The following is a 24471-nucleotide window of genomic DNA, read 5'->3' on the forward strand; positions in this document are numbered from 1 at the left end:
TGTATGAAAGTTTCAGAGAGAACTGCGTGAAACTTATAATATTGCTAATATTGTTTTAAGTTTGAAGTAACACATGTAAACACAATTCATGGTTAACAATTAACCAACTCTGTAAGATTGGCACAACACAAAACGCACTGTCCAAATGGACCGCCACGATAAGCACTATACAGCCGCTATATGCGTCCAGAGAAAACTACCTTGTCGCTTCGCGTTTTGAAAACCAACTTCGAACTACCCTGTCTCTGCCCTGCCAATTGTTTTTATATTTTCCCATTTCAGGACAAAAATATAGGCTCGCGCCTCATATACCAAGTTTTCTTATGACGGGGCAAGGAGACGTCAGGGGAATCAGAGAAGCGTGTTTAGCCACCCCTTGTGACCTACTTATTTCTTAAAAACACACTTTTTCACCTTTTAATTATCATTGTGATTTTCTGTAATGTTTAATCACGAAGTTGCTGCTATCACTTGAAAGTACAAACATGCAGCTTTCTAGTGATGCCTGTTAATTGATTTTTTTATATTAAATTTGAATGAAAAAGCACTATATAAACATTTGAAACTTTTAAAAATGACTGTCCTCTCTCACCCTTTCTTGTGTCCATCCCAGGGAGACACCTGGTGAGTGACTTCGAAAGGTTCCCACCTGTATGAGAGGGGTGAGAGGGGTTCTTTAAGCACTGATTTTTCTTGTTTATAATGTATATCAGCACAAGACTTGTTGAAACTCATTACAAAATGACTCTATAAGTAAAAATATGCATATATTGAAAATACCAAGTGCTGTCATCTGATAGTTAATAAGTTACAAATGAAAAATTCTCTTTTCCATCATCTTGTTCCCCTGCAGGAAAGCGTCTGCTAGAACATGGCGGTATGGCTCTTACGTATCCTATTTCATTCACGTACTGTGGGAGCTACTACCTTTTTCAATATAAGCCTTTTATTTTACAATAATTAACGCTAAAACTAGCTACGACCTAATTTAGTAAACAAAAATCATAACGAATACATCAAGAGAACTTTAAACATATAAATAAAGAATTATGTGTGGAACATCTCTACACAAAGGGGGTGAAGACTGTTAACAGGAATAGCACCGAATCATAGCTTCTCAAGTATAGTTTGAAATTAGGTGCTCGCTGCGCCAGCAAGAGACGTCCGTTTGTATACAGACGCCTGCATACTAATATGTGCGACTTGTGGGCGTGGTTTGCAAAAGTCACACGTCTTTGTATTCTCTGTTTCGACATGTACATGCTAGGTTCCAGCTCCTTCAAGTAACAATAGATTTTTCGGGCACTCCGGCACCGAGCGGAAATGTTACTTCCTCACGTATAAAAGACTAAATATAAGAATCCATATCTTGACATATACTCCATGTGTCTAGTTATGTCTATAAACAGAAAAGTTAGATGGATACTATGCTTTACTGTCCTCTTCCAGACCACCTAGCTTTTGCGTTCACACAAAGACTCTGCTTTGAAACTATTCTTTTTTTTTTAACTCTACGTTCTTCCAGAACGAGATACTGAAGCTTGGATTCTCTTCAAAATACATGATACATACGATTAATATTTAAATGAACACTGAATATACATAATTATATGCTTCACCTCACGATAAATAACATAATGATATATATAAACAAATTTAAATCTGATTAATGATTCCACACCTAATCCTTTATTTTAAAAATTAAATGTAAATATAACACGAAAATTTAAATATCCCATATGCAAATTAGGCAAAAAGTTGATATGTAAAATAGGTATATGTATGCACTGTACATACTATCCCCCTTCAGAGAAGATGCAAAGTTATTTATATAAACGTTGCAGATTCTTAAAGGAGTGAATAGTTCGACATAATATTAATGCATAAAAACATAAACACTAGATATAAACAAACACTGAAAATCTAAATACACGAAAAGAGAAGCAAAAATACAGCACTACCTAACAACAATATAGATATATATGTACACAAAGATAATGATCTTTCTCTCGGTCACCTTTTCTGAGGTGCTCGCTCGAGAGGAAGTTCCTTCAGGTAAACAGCTGACTGCCTTCTTTTTTTTTCTTACTCAGGCTGGCCTGTAGCACCCTGCTGTGCTGTACTTACACGTTCCACATACTTTTTAAGGTGGAAGGCGTTTCTCTTCATGATATACTCTTTAGTGGCCGGATCTCCCAGCGAGTATACATTCTTATCTGTCTTGGATAAGACAGAATAGGGTCCCGAGTATAAAAATAAAAGTTTCTTGGTTACACCAGAGAAAGCATCTGACTTTGGAAAACAGCGCACCAACACTAAATCGTCAACTTCGAAATGCACAGTTTGGTGACGTTTATCAAAGTGTTTCTTTCTCTCTTGTGCAGATTTCTTTAAGTTCCGGGCCGCTATCTCTGAATAGTATTTTAGGCTCTTGTGTTTCTCTAACTCCGGAACTTCAAATAGTTTAGCGATTTCTTTTGATGGTGACTGTCCGAAATGCACTTCATATGGACTTAGGCCAGTCGACAGATGTACAGAAGCGTTTAAGCATTTCTCTATTTTCTCTAGGTGTTTTGGCCATTCACGCTGCTTGTCATGGCACAGTTTACGTAACATTCTCACTGTCGATCGTACCCCTACTTCTGCCATATTCCCCTGCGGATAATATGGTGTACTATAGATGGGTTTTAGGCCTAACTCCATGAGTTCTTTCTTCCACCTGGCACTGGTGAACTGTGTCCCATTATCCGTCAGAACTACCTCCACTGACGGGCACAGTTTAAGGAATTCCTTCAATTTTCTGATTGCAGAATTTGTGGTGGCTTTTCTGCAAGGAAACAGACCAATCAGCTTCGAGAAAGCATCCACACAGACGAGAACGTAGCTGACATTACCTACCCCGACCGGAAGTGGCCCTAGCCAATCCAGACAGGTCATGTAGCTGTGTCTGTTGACTAACACAGGATTCAGTGGTCCCGGCTGATAAACATGTGGGGGGGATGCTTTCTGACATGTGCCACATGAAGCTGTAAACTTCCTGATTGCATTTCGCATCTTTGGCCATACAAAATACTCAGATAGCATTGGCACCAGTTTGCTGGCGGACAGATGTCCACGTTCGTCGTGATAATATTCCAATAATGGCTGTACAAGCACTTCCGGTATGCAAATACGTAAGCCATCACGGTCACGCTTGCACAACCGTCCATTGGAGATCAAATACTGATGGTTGCTGCTTTCTATTTTCCCTGACTTGTCTTGTTCTAGTAATTTCTTCTTTATTTCCCCAAACACTGGGTCCGATGACTGCATTTCCGGTAAGATGGCTACCAGTTCCCTAAGTTTTCCGGGGATCTGAGTTAGTATGGTCAGTAAGGACTCGTTTATTACTAACTTCTTGTTTTCATCAAATTTCTTCCCAGTGTTGGGCGGGTATCTCGACATGTAATCACTCAGATTTTCTTTCGATGGGACGTACTCAAATTCGAAAGAAAGTACGCTGAGTGCGAGTACCCATCTTACAAGCCTCTGTGAGGTGAGTCTGCACAGCGACAAGAAACGAAGTGATTGATGATCTGAACGGATTTTAAAGAAATTACCCACCAAATAATGCTTGAATTTATTCACCCCATCAATCACCGCTGCGCACTCACGCTCAGTGATTCCGTAATGACGTTCCGCGGAGTTGAAGACTCGTGACGTCATACCAATCACTCGAATGTCTCCATCTTCATCGAGTTGATATAAATGTGACGAACAGCTCACATCAGATGCATCGCATTCCAATATTAGCTGTTTATGTGGGAGTGGTTTCTTCAAAACTACTTTCTGCTGAAAAACTTCCCTGATACGGATGAATGCTTCCTCATGGCACGGAAGCCATTGAAACTTCACTCCCTTCTTTAGTAGTTGGAAAAGCGGAAAGAATATTTCTGAGTATTGCGTGCTAAATATCCTATAAAATTGGCAATAGCCAATGAAACTACGTAATTCACGTACGTTACGTGGTCTTCTGAATGACATTACTTTTTCCATTTTCTCAGGCGACTTTTCTATGCCCTCAGGCGAAATTTCATAACCTAACACACTAATTCTCTGTCTAGCGAATTGACACTTTTTCAGCCGCAGGGTTATCCCACCTGCGCGTAAATTTCCTAGCACCTTATCTAGGTGGCGCATGTGTTCCTCGTACGAAAAGCTGGCAACTATTACGTCATCGACGTAGTGGCCGCTGAACTCCTTACATTCATCTCCGAGGATCGAATCGATCGCACGAACACATGAAGCTAGACTTTGCTTCGTTCCGAAAGGAAGTTTAACAAACACATATGTAATGCCTTCATGAAGAAAACCTAAGTACTTTTGGCTATCTTTATGTACTGGTACTTGCGTAAAACTTTCGACTGCGTCTATCGATGAGATATAACGTCTATCACAAAGGTCTTGAAGCGTACAAAGTGCTGGTATAGGCTGGTCGTATTGACTACGCGTGATCTCTCCCAATTTTCTCCCATCAATACATATGCGTAATTTGCCGTCCTTCTTTGGCACTACTACCAACGGGTTAGTATATGAAGTAGGAAATTTCTTCACTATATTCCACGCCACCCACCGATTTATGGTGTTGGTCACCTGGGTCTTATGCTTCAGTGCATATGGATACATCCTAGCTTTTAGGGGCCTGTCATCTGTGACCTCGATGGTGTGTTCGTAGTTCTTAATGCATCCGGGCTTTTCGTCAAATATCTTTCTATGCTTGTAGAGCACTTCGTATAACTGTCTTTTCTCATCCCCAGTCAATTCGGTATACTTTTCGACATGCGCACGAATCTCTGATGGTGTAGCCTGGGTTCGAACTTTCTTCCACTCTTGGGGCGAGTATACTACATTCGCCAGTTCAGCGGTGGTTGGGAATCTTCCATCATCCAACCTCTTGCGCAGTGTTGTCGACTCCATCTGGCGACATTCTCCTGCATTAAGCAATTCCAGCTGAACGTTAGTATGCGGTCCTCGACTCGACACGCACATACTACTTAGACCGGGATTATATAAATCTACCGTCTCGTCATCGAACTCCCAGGTTAATTTTCTTACGGAACAGTTCTCACTGATACGGATAGCCTCTTAAATAGATGGAAAGATTTCTTTAACGATTTGCTGAACACGCAGCCAAAAACTAATGTGCGTGGAGAAAAGGAGATACACACCGCAGAACCGTATATTCCAGAACCCAATCGAATAGAAGTGGAAGCCGCTATAAAGAAATTAAAGAAACACAAATCTCCGGGTGTTGATGAAATTCCGGCTGAGTTAATTTTAGCTGGAGGCGAAAAATTGTGGAACAAGATACACAAACTCATTCTCCTTATCTGGAACAAGGAAGAATTGCCACAAGAGTGGAAAGAGTCAATCATTGTTCCAATTCACAAGAAAGGCGACAAAACTGACTGCAATAATTATCGAGGCATTTCTCTTCTGTCAACATCCTATAAAATCCTTTCAAATATTCTGTTAGCAAGATTGACCCCATACGCAGATGAAATTATTGGAGATTATCAGTGCGGATTTAGACGAAATCGATCAACTATCGACCAAATATTTACCATTCGCCAAATACTCGAAAAGAAGTGGGAATACAATACCCCGGTACATCAACTATTTATTGATTTCAGAAAGGCTTACCACTCGGTTAGGAGAGAAACATTATACAACGTTCTTACAGAGCTTGGAATACCGAGAAAGCTAATTAGATTAATTAAGATATGTTTAAGTGAATCCCAAAGTAAAGTCCGGGTAGGAAAATTTTTGTCCACGAGCTTCCACGTCGAAAATGGCCTGAAACAAGGAGATGCGTTGTCGCCATTATTATTTAACTTTGTGCTGGAATACGCCATAAGGAAAATCAAAGATAGCAACCAGGGCCTAGAGTTGAACGGCATTCACCAGGTTATGGCATATGCTGATGATGTAAATTTAATAGGGGATGATATGAGAACAGTAGAAATAAATGCAGAGATATTATTAAACGCTTGCAGGGACATGGGTTTAGAAGTAAATGCAGAGAAAACTAAATACATGGAAGTGCGTCGGGACCGTAATACGGCAAATTGTGGAGGCGTTAAAATATTAAATAATACTTTTGATAAAGTGGATACTTTCAAATATTTAGGATCAATATTAACAGACGAAAATCGTATTCACGAAGAAATTAAATGTCGACTAAAAGCAGGGAATTCGTGTTACTATTCGGTTCAAAATCTCTTGTCGTCGTGAATTCTGTCGAGGAATTTGAAGCTTAAAATATATAAAACGATAATCATGCCTGTTGTTCTATATGGTTGCGAAACATGGTCGCTTACTCTGAGGGAAGAACATAGACTGAAAGTATTTGAGAACAGGATCCTGAGAAGAATATTCGGACCCAAGAGGAACGAGAATGGGGAATGGCGGAAGCTTCATAACGAAGAACTACATAGTTTATACGGTTTACCCAACATTGTTAGGGTCGTCAAGTCTAGGAGGCTTAGGTGGGCAGGTCATGTAGCTAGAATGGAAGAAAGTAGAAACGCTTTCAAAGTCTTGACTGGTAGACCCATAGGAAAACGACCATTAGGAAGACCTAGGCGCAGATGGGAGGATAATATTAAGATGGATCTCGCAGAGATAGGAATACAAAGTAGAAACTGGATCCAATTAGCTAAGGATAGAAGTCAGTGGAGAGCTTTTGTGAACGCGGCACTGAACCTCCGGGTTCCATAGGCCATAGAGTTAGTTAGTTAGTTTAGTTTATTCATCTTCTTCAATTTGAATATCTCGAAAAGAAACCTCTGTTCTGTGGGGATGGTTAAGCTGCAACATATTCTCTTCATAATTTAAAATCGCTCTACTTTCTGAAAAGAATTGTGAGCCCAAAATTAGATCTCTGTTCAGCCCTTTCACGATTATTCCAGTTGTGTAATAATCTCTACCATCGATCTCTATCTCCAACATCGCTTGTCCCAAAATCGAGGCTACTGATTTACCAAAAGCTGAAGTAACCCTAATATTGGTGGAGTTAATGAAAGCTGGTGGGGGCTTGCGCTCCTTCACGCGTTCCCACAGAGACTGCGACAAAGCGCTGATGGTCGCTCCAGTGTCCAACAATGCCATTATCTTCTCCCCAAACAAAACAATTTCTACTTCCGGCAAAATAATTACATTATTTGAGGGTAAATTCCCAGTACTAGAGTCAAGGAGATCACGAAATATCGCGTTCGTCTCATCAAATTTCTTTCTATCCAAACTAATTCTTTTCCCATCTTTTAACAATAAACAAATTTCAGTTTGGCGAACGTCGGTATTTTCTTCATGGGCAAAGTGTTTTTTACTAATTATTTCATCACACTTCTTACAATTATCAATCTCTACAATTTCTACATTATTTTCAACTTCCTTAACTGTTGTTTCACAGTTTTCGCTATGTGTGTCATATAATATATTTCTATTACGCACGTCCTCAGAATTTACATTTGCAAGCTCAGAAGGTATATTCAGACAATACTCTTCCCTAACGCTTTTCTGAAGAGGTGCGAGGAAATCTCAGTTTCTCGCATTGTTCGGGCTGTTAGATCTCGAATGGCCACGAGACGGCTGAGATCTCGACTGCTGACCAGCCCTTTGCTCTTCTACATGCAGTTCATTGATCTCCTGCGCATAGTCACTTCTATTACCTGTGTTGTTGTTGTAGTTCCGACCTACATTCCGGCCACGCCTCTGACCTCTACGACCACCGTTAGCTCCCCTAGACGCCCTGCTGTCTCGACGCTGCATACCGCTGCCGCGCTGTTGCCAACTTTCTCCTTCTCTCTCATTATTGTCAGCATTACGTGGTGTGCCTCTGCTACCCCTCTGTTGATAAGGCCCATTATTCCTATGTTGCCTTCTGTTTACTCGTGAGGGATTACTCGGCCTATTGTTTCTCGGAGGAGGGGGTGACTGCCTTCTCTCCCCTTCTTCAACTGCCAACATGTTAATTCCCCTCCTGCTGTTACTACTCGGGGGCTGATACGTACTCTGGAGTTCACCAACGATTCCCAGTAACTCCTCAATAGTACGTGGCTTCGAGGATACAATGCAGCGGTAAATGGAAAATGGAAGCTGCCGTGGAAGGACTTTAAGTAGAACCTGTTGTGGTAAGGGTGGGTCCAATATGCTGTTCGTATGGAGCAGCTCTAGCAAATACTCAGTCGGTTTTTTGTTTCCTCGTGTCTCGAAACGAGATGTCAATATTGAAGCACGAAGGTTAGCTAGTTTCTCCTCGCTAAGGTAGGTCTCGCGAAATTGAGTAACTAGTTCTTGGTAAGTTCTGCACTTCACTGACGTCACCTGATACCATCTACGCGAGATGCCCTTGAAACATCTCGTGGCGAAGGCTAAACGTCGCTCTTCTGGTACGCCAGTGAGCTCAAAATAACTGTCTAATTCTAACAGGAAGTTATGCGCTTGGACTTCGGACTCAGAGCCATCAAACGAAGGAAGAGGCAAATCGCGATGCAGAAACCCTAAAGCTGACGCAATCTGGCACGGCTGTGGTCCTGGGTTCGTTGGGAAGGCAGTGTGTTCACTCGAGCTCTCCTGTCTCGAAATTTCCGACGTCTGTCTCGCGTTACTTGGACCGGCTACAGGAGACTCTGCTCTCGTATTCGAGACAGAGGCTGAGACATTCTCGTCACTACTTCTCTCCCTGACAGAATCACGCAACAGTTCTAACTGTTCTTCCCAGCGTAACTCGGCCCGTCTCAGCTTGGACTGCAGCTGGCCTACAGAGCTCTCCACCCCATCTAGTCTGCCTGTCAAAATTCCAACATGTTCTTTTACGCCCTGCACTTGATTGTTTACTTCAGTGACGTTTTCACCTACTTTCTCTACTTCACTATTCAAATGGTTTACTTCGCGATCTACCTTCGCGAAGTCTGAACTAAGAGCTTCAGTCACTTCTTCAATCCTATTTCCCGCATTTATCTCTAACTGACGAACTCGTTCATCCGTCTCCTGAATCGAGTCCTTCAGCTCTTGACAGGACGCAGTGATTCTCGTGTCCAGGTTGCCCGCAGTAGAAGTAATCTTAGCCTCGAGTTCCTGGACATTTTGCATTAACTCTTGCCTAATACTAACTGTTATTTCCTTCTCTACGATTTCTAATCTTTCTAAGAGTTTCTGGCTAGCCTGCTCCTGTCTCCGTTCCTGTTGCTCCAATTTCCTAGCTATCTCCTCTTGTCTTCGTTCCTGATTGCCTAATTGGCCTGTAATTTCCTGCATTGATTTCTCATATTTTCCCGAGATCTCCTGCATAGCTCTTTCTTGTTTCTTCTCCTGACTTTCTAGCTTCTCTGAAATTCCCTTCAACATTGTCATTAGTGACATGAGACACGGGTCGGTCGTGTTACCTGTGACTTGCGCGGAGGTACTCGGAACAGGTTCCCTTACATGCTCCGGTTCAGTGATCCTAACATCGTTCTCAGTGTGTACAACTACTGCTTCTACCTCCTGCCCTGGAAAAGTCTGGGCAGTGTCAACGCGATCTTCGGAAAGTGATTCTAAATTTTCGCCAAACTCTCCTAGCTGGTTAAAATTTTCACCCGCGAACTCTTCCATTTTTCTAGTTTGACTTCGCGTCAATACCATCAAAACACAAACAAAGATTTCGAAACTCTAAGTGTCCTAACTGCTCTAAAAAATAGAATTGGATCCCCCTTCAAAATTATAAACAAATCAGATATATCTCTAAATCACACACAAAAAACAATAAATGCAAGAAAAAAAAAAACAACAAAATAAACACATTAAATTCTTTTGATGTCTCTGCGCGTCAAAACTGTAAATAAAATTAAACTGATCCGCGGAAGGCTTATATTGACGGCATGAACATTGTGGGTAATCCCTTTGGTTGCTTGTGGCTTCATTTAAAGCAATATCCATAGAAAGAAAAACAAAATGAAGTTACTTTTACACGCCACCAAGCTTCTTAGCAAAACAAAGATACAAAGGGGAATAAAATTTCACCTGGAGTGAACGGGCCCCACGCGCCGGGAATGCCACGTTTTGTGGGGTGCAGAGGAGGTATCTGAGGAGGAATATGAGAAGTGGGGGAAATGATTATAATTAATTAATATTAATAAGATGGCTGAAGGCCCAGACATAGATACCTCTTACACACCAACTAATAGGTAGAGCAAAAGAAAAAAAATAATAATAAAATAAAAAAAATAAAATAATTTGCCAAATAAAAATAATATGTTAAATTTTGGTGAACATGAGAGACTGAATTTCAAAGATATGTAGTTTTAACTCCAGGTGAATTTCCAAACAGATTACCCACACAACATGAAAGTTGCTGGTTTTCATGCCTTATGGGCTTCGCATACTCCCAGCAGCTGAAAGAGAAACAGGATACATTTAACAATCTTTTGCACATACCTTACGTTCTCCTGATGAAGAAGTTCAAGAAAGACGAAAGAGATCCTGGTAGAAACCATTTAATTTTTTTTAAAGCACACGGTAAAACACACTGTACAAAATATCACTCACTAATGAATTTCTTTATACGATTAAAACAATTTTAAAGCGCTGAAATTTTTTTACTCTCTTAAGGCCTTTTGTTTTCACCAGATATTGTTCGTGCACATAATCTTAGTGTTTTGTTACACTCGGGATCGTCGTCGTCGTATTCATCCTTGGTCCTTCCTGGAAGTCAGCATCCCTGGTAAGCACACCTCTTCCCATTGGCATGCTCTGTTGCTTGGAGTTCTCCTCTGGTCGACTCTTCACCGTCTCACTGGACCTACAGCAGCATGATGAGATGATCTCTGCTGGTCTCGAGAATCTTGCAGCCTCTGTTGCCGTCTCGCCGGAGTTTTCGAGGTGTCCGTATTAAAAGGCCTGGCTGTTGACCAGCACTTGTGTCGTGTTATGATACAGACACTCGTTGCACCATGTTAGTGTGTTTATGAGTTCGCTGATGCAGTTGGAAATGCCACAGTTAATTACCGCGGCTCACACACATGTTACAACAATAAGAATAAAAAGCACTTTACATATGAAGATAATGAAGATAAATACGAATATCTCTGTGTGTACTAGTCTGTCTGGCTAGCGAAGAGTTTACTGGCTAGACGAAACATAGTTTAATGTTTTTTTTTTTTTTTTTTTTTTTTTTTTTTTAGCAAGTGCTCGCGTCCAGAGCTGGTTTTGTATGAAAGTTTCAGAGAGAACTGCGTGAAACTTATAATATTGCTAATATTGTTTTAAGTTTGAAGTAACACATGTAAACACAATTCATGGTTAACAATTAACCAACTCTGTAAGATTGGCACAACACAAAACGCACTGTCCAAATGCACCGCCACGATAAGCACTATACAGCCGCTATATGCGTCCAGAGAAAACTACCTTGTCGCTTCGCGTTTTGAAAACCAACTTCGAACTACCCTGTCTCTGCCCTGCCAATTGTTTTTATATTTTCCCATTTCAGGACAAAAATATAGGCTCGCGCCTCATATACCAAGTTTTCTTATGACGGGGCAAGGAGACGTCAGGGGAATCAGAGAAGCGTGTTTAGCCACCCCTTGTGACCTACTTATTTCTTAAAAACACACTTTTTCACCTTTTAATTATCATTGTGATTTTCTGTAATGTTTAATCACGAAGTTGCTGCTATCACTTGAAAGTACAAACATGCAGCTTTCTAGTGATGCCTGTTAATTGATTTTTTATATTAAATTTGAATGAAAAAGCACTATATAAACATTTGAAACTTTTAAAAATGACTGTCCTCTCTCACCCTTTCTTGTGTCCATCCCAGGGAGACACCTGGTGAGTGACTTCGAAAGGTTCCCACCTGTATGAGAGGGGTGAGAGGGGTTCTTTAAGCACTGATTTTTCTTGTTTATAATGTATATCAGCACAAGACTTGTTGAAACTCATTACAAAATGACTCTATAAGTAAAAATATGCATATATTGAAAATACCAAGTGCTGTCATCTGATAGTTAATAAGTTACAAATGAAAAATTCTCTTTTCCATCATCTTGTTCCCCTGCAGGAAAGCGTCTGCTAGAACATGGCGGTATGGCTCTTACGTATCCTATTTCATTCACGTACTGTGGGAGCTACTACCTTTTTCAATATAAGCCTTTTATTTTACAATAATTAACGCTAAAACTAGCTACGACCTAATTTAGTAAACAAAAATCATAACGAATACATCAAGAGAACTTTAAACATATAAATAAAGAATTATGTGTGGAACATCTCTACACAAAGGGGGTGAAGACTGTTAACAGGAATAGCACCGAATCATAGCTTCTCAAGTATAGTTTGAAATTAGGTGCTCGCTGCGCCAGCAAGAGACGTCCGTTTGTATACAGACGCCTGCATACTAATATGTGCGACTTGTGGGCGTGGTTTGCAAAAGTCACACGTCTTTGTATTCTCTGTTTCGACATGTACATGCTAGGTTCCAGCTCCTTCAAGTAACAATAGATTTTTCGGGCACTCCGGCACCGAGCGGAAATGTTACTTCCTCACGTATAAAAGACTAAATATAAGAATCCATATCTTGACATATACTCCATGTGTCTAGTTATGTCTATAAACAGAAAAGTTAGATGGATACTATGCTTTACTGTCCTCTTCCAGACCACCTAGCTTTTGCGTTCACACAAAGACTCTGCTTTGAAACTATTCTTTTTTTTTTTAACTCTACGTTCTTCCAGAACGAGATACTGAAGCTTGGATTCTCTTGGACACTGGCGTCTTTCCGCTCGATTTTCGACCGCGACGAATAGTTGCCTTTCCGAGCAGTCGGCAAACAGTCGGAAATAAGCATTAAATGCATCGGCGGCGCCGTCGAAAAGAGGCCGGCATGAGGAGTCAGCAGAGGGTCGGAAAGAAGCCTTTCCGACTGTGTTGCCGACTCTGATGGTCAACAAAGAGTCGGCAAAGGGCATTTTATTTTACGATTTTCGACCGCTTGCCGCCTCGGCAACTTTGAACAAGTAGATCGTCGTGTCGCCGCGGACGGGTCCTGGCTGCCTCCGGCGGCCTGCCACCGTCGACGGTGGTGGCAATCCCTCTTTCCGACTTCCTGATGGGGTTGATACTAGTGTTCCTAGATTTTGCTTGGGAGTAACATCCGTAGTTATCCCCCCAATTATATAGTCATCATTTGTTTTAGTGTTCTGGCTTTGGATCTGAGTTGTATATAGAAATTTTCATAGAAAATTACCTCAATAATGCATTCTAGAACTTTACATAAACCAAGTTACTAAAAACAGCAAAGCGTTCGTGAGATGGAATAGTGGAGCGACTTCCGAAATAAATGCTACATTACCAATTAAGAGCGACCGAGCTCTAACCTATAACCTTAGCTTTCAAACCTTTGATTTACGGTTATTTGTGATTTCACGTTTATAACAAAGACAAATATTTTTAAAAGAATGTACTTTAAATAAATTACTTAAAGAAATATTTTTCACAAAGTTTATCCTTTTAAATTATTGTTCAAAGGCCTTTGCCTTTAATAAGCCTTCTCCGAAATAAATGCAAATGAATTGTGCTGCCATCTTTGGAGCTCTTTTAAACTACATTTATATGTTTGTGGCCAATCCTTTCGACAATGAGATCTTGGAAACTACAGGCTCTAGAAAGATGACGTTTTCACTGATCGATTGCAAATTTCATGTAGATTGTCTAGTTCTAATTGAATATTTAAAAAAAACATGGGCACTATTTCTTTATTACATTTTTACAGGTACATTGGAAGTGTTGAAATTGAAAAAAAAAAAAACTAAAGCATCACATCCTAAGCATTATACATTCCAACACCACACTGTTGTATATAGGGGTTGTATATCTCTCAGGCGTTTGTTTCATGGCCAAATAATAATGGAAAAGGAAGGATAACCGTTTCCCCAGTGTAAGATGAACTTTTTTTTTTTTAATGTTTTGCCCAATTAACACCATATATAACTGACATTATAATTAACTGTGTATGTAATGTATTTGCTTATTACATACTCATGCAAGAAGAAAGAAAACACTGGTCATACATGAATTAGAAACTCCAACCGGTGCGAGATATTGAGAAAAAATAATCGAAAAAAGTCTCCCCTTTATGATACCCGTTGGCTTTTTTTTTTTTTTAAATCAATATGTCTTTCACATGTGTCTGTAAAGGGACATGTACAGATGTTGTAAGGAATGATAAGGAGATTTACGCTCATATGCGAATGATGTGCTGTGTAGAGAGCGCAGGTTCAGCTAGTATATATATATTTCGGAATGTGTTGCAACAAGAAAAATTGCAATTTATAGTACAAAGAAAAAAAAACGTGCATAGTATTCATATCGTCGATAGCGAAAACCTCATTTCCTATGCATCACGAAGCGGCGAACGTGCAAAATCTTGATTTCGAGAAAAAACTACATCAAAAGTCGTAAATTTTGGGTTACTCACAAATCACTGAAGAAATTATTCGAGGAAAATACAATAGAAGCTTCACACGTTGTCAGAACAAAGTACAAGTTCTTTATATATATATATATATATATAGGCCTAAACAGCGACACAAATATAGTTTTCTATCAACATATCGAAGTTTGCCATATTCATCGGTTCGTAATGCATGGAAAATGGAGTATTCGCCAGTTCGTGAAAATCTCGACGACGTATTCCTTGTAAATTTCCATAATACTTTTATTTTTGTCAATTATCAGCTGCCGCTTATCTGTTCTTTCATTCTAAGCTATTTGAACTGAGGTTATGGACCTTGAGTATTTGCGTACTTCCGTTTTACAGTTGTGCTTACTTAAACCATCATGGTCTTTGTTAATAATACATTTCGTTTAATGTGAATGGATGTCTATGAAGAAAGAAAAAGTACTGTTGCTTGTTTTGTAAGACCATTGTTTCTATTCTGTAATCTTAATTACACTTCATGTTATGCATGCGCATATAGTGGTACTTAGTTTTGTACCTATGCATCGATAACGGAGTGAAAACATTTTTTTTTTTTAAATAGCATTGTGTTCATCAAACCTGTTGCGTAGTTATAAGAAATGAATCTTCTTTTTCCTAGTTGTGCAAAGGTTCTTTGCTCTAGAATATCACTTTGTACAGTGTATTTTTTATTTCTATATTTCGTTAAAAAATTCACAATGCACGTTGTTCAATTGTTTGTGTAGTTATTGCAAAAATACCTTTAGTTTAAATGTTAATATTAGCGTTACATTAAGTGGCGAAGCGTGATCCACCAACACTTGGCCCAAGAACTAACTAAAAAAAAAAAAAAAAAAAGGTAACAATTCTAAAACTTACCTTTATTACATAACCATGTGACTAAGAAATAAAGGATATGAAAAAAAAAAGAAACAAACTGGCAATGATGATACCTCGCAAGTTTTGAATGCTCAAGGCACTGGCTAAGAGTTACGCGGATGAGCAAATAGAAAAAAAAAAGAACGAACATAACTATGTGACTGTACTTCTGTTTCTATCAGCGGCGCAAATATATATATATATATATATATATATATATATATATATATATATATATATATATATATATATATATATATATATATATAATATTTAAAAGCGATGTTCAAAATATTTATGAAGTTGAAAAAAGGCTATGGAATATCAGGGGAACAGAGTTGATTTCCACATTGAGAAATGAATAGATTTGAGGCTTATTCTGGGGGAGACATCAATTTCATCATCATATTTCAGACACAAATCATCACATTTCTCTCCCCGAAAAAAAAAAAAAACACACACACACATTTCAAATCTGATTATTGGGGGACACCCCCCAGTTCCAAGATTGGAGGGGACATGTACACCTCATCCTCCGGGATTTGCGCCAGTGGTTTCTATTACAACTTCCAGCAGGAGTTTGATTACTAAGAAGATAGTTGGTAAGAATTTCCATTTTACTCGAGTTAACCCACAATATTTAATTACCAGTTACAGAAAATGCATAATTGAAGTAAAATTATATTCTGTAACCCCGCCCGCCCCCAGAGAAAACCTTTTATGCTTACGCTGAAAAATGAATTAAAAATTGGAGACTTTTTTTTTTTTCAAGGACTACGTTTAGCAAATCAAATCAATCTTCTATTATTCCATTGTTATATTCATAGGTATGTTTTATTATTTGTGTTAATTTGATCGTCAACATGTGTTAGGGAGCCATAACATGAAGTCGCAGTTTCTTCGAAAGCTAAGTTAAAACATTTTACAGTGAGACTCTATACGGATCAATGAGTTTTGAACGCAATCTGGAAATGCAAAAATCCGGATAATTGGAGCAATCATCAAAGAAAGGTTTCTGTTGTAAAATAAGAATTTCTATAAAGTTTGTTTTTTTGTTTAATAAAACGACAGACCTAATTGATGAATGTTGAGAAAAAATAACTTTTCTTAAAAGTACAGTACTTACGTACATTTAGGTATGGTAGCTGAATGTGCCCAGCAAAATTGTTTTGCCGTAGACACTCGTTTGCGTGTTGTCATTTTATTTGTACAAACTAATAGGGTGTGGGACTACTGTTCGCATTTCTGTATATACAGAAAATTTATCAGAAGCCCGGGGCCATAGTCTATTTCAGTTATGGGTAAGTACACGAAAAAAAAAAAAAAAAAAAAAAAGAGAGAGAGAAAGGTTTTGGAAATACATAATCTTTTCGAACCTAATTGTTGATTTTTTTCAGTCGCATCAGCAATTTGTGCTTTGGTATCAAGGCGCCTTATAGTAAATGAAAAAGCAACGTTGCCAGTTCAGGGACTTGCTCCTTGGGTCCTCACCATACCAACAATATAGCATTGTTTGGGAACAGATTCGAAGTGTTCTACATTATCTCACACAACAAAGTACACGTTCCTTGTGTTTAATTTTGTATTCCGTTCGAACAGCCTGCCGAATTAGAAAGTGCACCTTATCAGTGTGGAGCGCAAGTGGCTTGTGCGATTGAAAAAAAAAAAAAAAAAAAAAAAAAACTCACCAATTTAGGATGAAATCTAGCTATTTCCAACAACTTTGAATTTTTATTTTATTTATTTATTTATTTATTTATTTATTTATTTATTTATTTATTTATTTATTTATTTTGTATGTTTACTCGTCCCATGGCCCTAATTTTTTGGTGATATATCCTGTATATATGTCTTTTGCACGGAATACGTAATACTCAAGGAATGATGTGGTCTCGAAGTTTGGAAATCGTTAAACTAAAACAGTTCTTCCTCCATATTTATTCAGTTCACGGCGCTCTTAGTGTGCAACAGCGTTTCAACAGCGCGGCGCCCCAAGTCAGAAAATACACGTAAAGGATATATATGATATTGCATAAGAAGGCAAACATATTTCAAATTCTCGAAGTGCTTAATATAAAGCATGAAATAAGTGTACATATTTTCAGAAGATAAACGTCTAAGATCATTGTATCCTTTCGTAATTACTGAGAAGGTTTATTAGCCTGTTCCTCACGGTATTTTTTTTTTTTTTCGAATTGTGGATCCAAATTGGATACACAAAACTTCATCAAGGGAAAGGAGTTCAAACTTCCAAGTTCATATACTTCAGGATCTTTTATACATATCTTAATCAGGGTCGGCTCTACTATATGTGCAACACGTGCATTTGTACATGGCGGCAGAATCTATTAAGAACTATATTATTTAAAATTTTTGTTGGAAACAGACTTCATGATGGTGGTAGTTAAATTTACTAAGCTAGTCTATTTGAATACTACATTCATAAATCATGTTTAGCTCGCATTTGTTTAAGGTCACAATGGACAGTGCTAAAGTAAATGATCAAACAAATTCTAGCATGAAGTGCTCGATTGTTGTTAAATACAAGACCTCAATTCTCGAACAGTAGCGAACATCTGTTCCATTTAGTTAGTTATCACAGTTCTGATGTGTAAACTACCTGGTCTTTTTGTCACAACAAGTTTTTTTTTTTTTTTTTTTAAATCATTGAAGGCGGAAAAAGTTGTTTTTCTTTAATTTAGCGGATTTAGAAGAAAATCAAGAAATAAAGACAAAAGGGCTAGTTGCACTGAAATTGCAAACATATATTGAGACTGAAACTCGCTATTAAATTCTATAAAGAGTTCTACCATCTTTCCTCTGCAGATGTTTGCTTTATCTTTCACTAATATAATAGATTATTATTTAAAGAAAAAAGACATAATGAGATTGTATTTGTAGTGTGTAGGCCTTTCTGAGTGCTAGTGTCTTTCTCTCCCTTTCGTTGTTTGTGAGGGGTAGCATACTTAAAATCGAGGCGTTTTAAGATTTGTTCTTCCTGGAGAAAGGGGGGCGCAAATGCATTGCATTTCATGGGGTGGCAAATTGCCTACGGTCGTTACTGATCTTAATATTGTAAATGTATATTTCTTTGTATTTTAATGGAGGGTGGGGGGAGAAGTTTACCTCATACACCATTGGATACAACCATCCTAATTTCCTGTTATACAGTATAAAATAAAATTTACGTTGGATTCATTTACCTGTGCCCACAACCATGAAATGAACATTGGGCGCCCACAACCAGCGCTCTTCAATTGTTTTGGGAGGTACAGATAAGGACTTCCTACGATGTTTGCCCATTGTTTGTTAGTAATCATAGCATTACTTTTAACTATGCGAACCAAAACTGAAGTCTGGATGGGTTTATTTTCTGTCTCGCAGTAGCATAGTATACATGTTATCAAAACTGTAACAGATGATCACTGTTCTTGGCAAGTGTTCAACTGGCTATCTCTTGGAGATCAAGGAACTATAAACCTAAGGCCTCTGACCTTCTTAATGTTTGTTTATATTTGTTGACTTTCACCAGTTCCTACGTGATAGTACTGTAAAATGAGTTTTAATAATTTTGCTGACCACTGCTGTAGAAATTATTTTGCTTTCATATTTATTTTTTATGTTAAATACATTACATGTTTACATATATTTATTGCAAAACAGAGGTGTTATGAGAGAATGTTTAGCCTTTTTTTTTTTTAAGTTACAAGTACTGTATTAGATTTAAGTATTTGATGATTGTAATTTTCATATTCTGTACATGCGTTTCATTAAAAAATCATTTTTAACTTTCTCTGTGGCTAACCTAAGCTACTTGAATTAGGAAAAAGCGATCTGTTGACCAAGAAAACTAGCTAAAATGGTTTCAGGAGTTCACGGGATTGACAAAATAACATTGACAGCGTACAAGGGCGCCCATTAAGGGAGGCAATTTGGGGCGTTCGCTCCCCCTTGAAGAAATTGTACTTCGGAATACCGAAAACTCAATTGAATTTTTAGAATAGTTACAGCAACATTTCAAACTATATTTGAAATGTCGCTTATACTTGCCCCCGTTGGAAACCACAACATGGGCGCCCTTGACAGCGAAACATATAATATAAATAAATAAGCGTACCATAAGGTTTAAATACTGTTATTACATCTTAGAGAACTTCTTGTGATGAGGAAGGACTGTGATAACTTCTAGATTAAATTAAGAAAAAAAAAAATCAGGGGATATGTTTTGTACATAAATTTCCAAAACGAGACGGTATTTTTTATGACGAGGCGAGAAAAGGTTTTCAAGAATCGAAACCAGAAAGAATTCTTTGAGACGAGACGAAGCTTCTACAAAATTTACGAGACGAGGGCCTGTATATACGCTGTACATACGACATATAAAAGTAACAACATTGATATCATCGATCAAAATTATCACCTACTTATTAGTAAGCTGCACCATGAATGTCTCTTCCGGATTGAAGTAAGCAGTGAAGAATTGTTATTCCGAGTGGGCTCAGGTCTTGGGCGAGGATATTAAATCGTGCCTTGTCTTTAGATATTAAAAACAAAGTCGTCTTCAAGGTTAAGTTGGTTGCAAAAACAGGAAAATCCTTCCGTAGAAATTTATGTCGTCCTCAGCATTATGACTGACTTAGCACGATTCTCAAAACTGAACACTATAAAAGATTTATCGTTGAGTACGAGGAGGTTGATAAGATCACGGCCCGACCCAGAAGGACTTTAGCTACAGGCACGACTCCCCGAAGATCAACACACTTGGCACATCGGTGCTCCAACTTTAACTCTTTCTGGTCTGCAAAAAACTGTTCTGCAGATGGTATAATCTAATTATCACTATTAAATTTATGTTCTTTCAGAACTTTTTTTTTGTGAATCTAGGGAAGATACAATATCAGAAGGCGCGTGGTCTGGCGAGTAATATGCACATTTAGTGCACGGAAATCATAGGCCCTTCAGAAAATCCGTTCTTCCAACTTTGTGAACTGCGGACCTCTGCGCTTTGAATTTTTTTGGTCTTGGAGAGTAAAACCAACTTTCATCGTGGGTGACAAGCCGATTCGAAAAATCGTCCTTACAATTTGCAAAATACCGCAAAATTAACTTAGAAGATAACACACGTTTGCGTTTCTCATTGATGTTCAAACGTTTGAGGACCCAGGGGCGTAAATAAGGGCCCCGCAGATCCCGCATTGGGAGGGGGTCTCAAGCCATCAGGGCCCCCAAATCGTGAAGTGGGACGTAGAGAAGGGGCCCCGCTTCATGCTGTCTGCGGGAGGCACCCAAGACTTTAATTACGCCACTGTGAGGACCCACTTTGTGGAAAGCTTGTATATGTCCAGCTGATCATGGATTATTGACTAGGCACATTCTTTGAATATGTGCAAGGTCTGAGCTATCGCTTGAAGTGAAATTCATCTGTTGCTCAAAATCAGGTCCTGGATATGATCCACTTATTCCAGAGTTGATACTGACACTGGCCTCTTCATACCTTTCACCATTTTCTGTTGAAAAATCACCACGTTTAAACACTATTTCTTCACAGTGGATTGTGAAGGACAATGTACACCTAATGTGTCTAGCATGCCCCCATGGATTTCCTTTGGCAACCTCTTCTGTAGGAAAAAGAACTTCATGGTAACTCGCAACTCCTCCTTGATGGATTCCACATTTCTGTGCGCCATGGTTCAAGTTTCAATGGTGTCATTATTTTCTCAATTAATTTTAAAACTGGAAGGTGTAGTAGATCTGTACCTCTTCCGGTTTTAGTATATGGATTAAAGTGGATGTGAAATCCACTTGAGACAATTGATTGCAGGAAAATTCTTCTCGCTCTTATATTACGGTTTTAACCATATCAACATTAAAACCGGAAATGGTAAATTCTGCTACTTCCGGTTTGAATAGAGAATTAAGAAAGAAAATGGTACCTATTAATTTCCAATCGAATCCAAAAAGCCGCTTTTCACTATCTTTTTTATCGCTTTTACTGTATGTAGATTAATATTGAAACCGGAAGTTGTAGTAGATTTTTAGCACTTCCGGTTTTAGTAGAGTTAATGATATATATGAAATTTACTCGAATTTCTTTAATACGAGGTGCGTTCGGAAAGTAACCTCCGATTGATCACTGTGCGTGACGTAGTGGGGGCAGCGCTACCATCTTTGCACAGACGAGCGCGGTAGATCAGTCTGCATCCACCCGTGGTAGAGTGAAGGTTGTCCGATCTCTAGTTCCATTTTCCTGGCGTCTCAAAACGTGTGCTGCAATAGAAAATCCTCTGTGTGGTGCGAGCTGTTATACGTTTTCTTACTGCAAAACCATATTCGGCAGCATCTATTCATCGGGATCTTTGTGCCGTGTATGGACCAAGTGTGATGAGTGAAGGAGTTGTCCGTGGATGGGCTTGTTTATTTAAAAGTGGACGGACAAATATTCATGACGAAGAGAGAAGTGGCAGGCCATCAGTGGTCACTGATGAACGAACTCCTTAGAAAAAAATCGAGAAAATCGACGTTTCACTATCTCGGAGCTTTCCGATGCATTTCTACAAATCTCTAGGACTGTGTTTTATGACGTAGTGACACAGAGGTTAGGCTACAGGAAGTACTCACAGGCTCAAAGCAAAGACGGAAGATTATGCTGATGGAATTTTTAAGCTAGTGCACAGATATCTATAAATGCTTGAATGTTTATGGAAACTATGTTGAAAAATAGAGCAAAGTAGTAGTTTTTAGATGTGTATATAATACATTCTTCTTATTTATTTTGGTGTTTCTTTTTTAACCAACCGGAGCTTACTTTCCGAACGGCCCTCGTAAATTGATCGATGGACTAAATGGAAGATAGTGCCAGTGCCTTCGTTTAAGCCTTCTTTCCAACTCGTACTGTATAAATAACGCATTCTTTGCTTTCCGCATTCTATTCATTTCTTCGAAAATTCGAAACTTTTCTTGTCTTCTCTAGCTATTCTTACCCGTGACATTATTGCTGTTTTCAATGGTACCTTTTGCGTAAGAATGGGGGAAAATTTTCTATGCTAAGCATCTTAACATCTTTCCTGTCATTTTATGAGTGCATTTATTATTCTCGGCTTTCAGTTTACAATGAATGGTATTGTTCGAATAATGCATTTAATGTGTTCACTAAACAATATGTTTTCTTTTTATTTCAGGACATCCGTCCTCTTCGTTTCCATATCGTTCATCGTGTTGATGATTATTTCCCTTGCGTGGCTGGTATTCTATTACATCCAGCGCTTCCGTTATATTCATGCCAAAGACAGGCTAGCGGTAAGTTCGTTTCCGTTTATTATCACTATTAATTTGTAATGGATTTATCTAATAAAGTGTGAGCCATAAGTCGCTTCATATGGAAGCTGCTCACCCAAGAGATTTCTTTTATATTTTGCTTTACAGAAGTGGGTATATTTGCAAGGACGTCGATTTCTGTGTAAATTGGGGGGGGGGGGAGGGGCAGAATCGGCGCCCTTGTATATTTGTGCAAGGCTTAAGGAAAAACATGTTACTGAAAGCTTCATATTTCAGCTTCATACTGTTAAAGTTTCAAGAGAGAATATCAGCAGATTTTGCCAGGAGGTTATTTTGAACCAAAGGACAGTTATTGTATCCAAGAACAAGATTAAATGTAATGATTAATCGATTGTTTTCAACGACTAATTTCTTTGTTACAAAAGAAATTATGAAAACACTATACAAAGTCATTGCCTGCTCCCTCTTTCTCACTTACTGATAGAATTGAGGTTTTTTTTTTTTTTTTTTTTTTTTTTAAGTAAGAATAGACCCAATATAAGTTTTAAAACAAATACATTGTAGTTTTGTAAGATCATTTGTTGAAAGAACATGCAATGAATATGAAATCAGGCATTTTAGTTTCAATACTAGATATATTCATAAGATCTCTACATTAAAAGTCATTTGTAACCATTTGGATACATACTTTTCGTAGGCTTCTATTACTTTAACGAAACATTTGATTGACGGTCTCGCACATTGACTGACTTCTTGCTGATGTTTGATGGACACACTGTGCAAGAACGTCAATCAAATGTTTCGTTAAAGTAATTGAAGCCAACGAAAATTATGTATCCAAATGGATACAAATGGCTTAAAGGGTTAAATAATATTCATTGTATCCAAAAATGGGAGACATGGAGTTCGATTCCCGGCGGAGCTCATCTGGTTCGAATCCCACGTTAAGCAGTAGGTCCACGTCTTTTATAGCCTCACTGCTGAAAGAGTCGCTAAATTAAACTAAACTAAACTAAAATCAACTAAAATCAAATCAAATTATATCCAAAAAGTATTGTCCCGTAGTACATCAAGACCCATGTCGCTCTGTAGGACCATCGCCGAAATCTTAAATAAAATATAGTTCTAGATAAAAAGTCCATAGTAAATTAAAATTACCTACCTGTAGATAATATAGTAGAAAACTGCAGTATTCGCATGTTACCTAAATTTATATAAATATATAAAAAAAAGAGGTTCAAATATCAAAACCAAAGATTACTTTTATACATGAAAAACATTCTTTTCTCACGTGTTTCGTTGCTGTTAAGCTGTATGTAATTATTTCATGGTATGCAGATTAATCTGGGTAAAATGACTACATTGGAAGGAAGGAAATTCAGAAGGGTTTTAGGTGCTATGTCCCATGATGCATCTTATATCTGAGATAAGCAACTTTCTTTACTAGCAGTTATTCAGTTCTCAGTTGACTAGAGAATCACTTGGTTGATTGACCTTATACGTTATGGTATGGTTCGTAAATAATATGTTGTAAAAAGTTATTTTATAAAAGATGTAAATTTTGCTTCATTTGTAATTAAGTTAGTTTACAATGAATAAAAAGTTATCAAAGAATGAACGTATGTTGGTACTTCAGAAGTAGTGATTAAGTGATCACAATTACCAAGATGTGATGGAGTTATTTGTGCAGTCGTTTTCCGAACATTGTTCTTTCATCTCAACAAGCAACCTTTAACTGCTATAAAAGATTTGAATAGACTGCGTCTGTAACAAATCTTCCTAGACAAAATAGGTATAAATGTGTGACACAAAAAAATAAATAAAGAAATAAATAAATAAAT

The 24471-nt window shown here is 38.2% G+C and overlaps 1 protein-coding gene across 3 annotated transcripts in view; it reads left to right on the plus strand.

Annotated features, from left to right (window-relative positions):
• Positions 1–24471, plus strand: part of gol (ring finger protein goliath) — a 420378-nt gene that overhangs the window by 355541 nt on the left and 40366 nt on the right. For all 3 annotated transcript variants that reach the window (XM_081738798.1, XM_081738799.1, XM_081738800.1), the window contains exon 3: positions 22534–22651. In XM_081738798.1, coding sequence (XP_081594924.1) covers positions 22534–22651 — 118 coding nt within the window. The remainder of the gene's footprint in view (positions 1–22533; positions 22652–24471) is intronic.

The sequence above is a fragment of the Thermobia domestica genome, chromosome 14 (genome assembly GCF_964235325.1).
Source record: "Thermobia domestica chromosome 14, izTheDome1.hap1.1, whole genome shotgun sequence".
NCBI lineage: Eukaryota > Metazoa > Arthropoda > Insecta > Zygentoma > Lepismatidae > Thermobia > Thermobia domestica.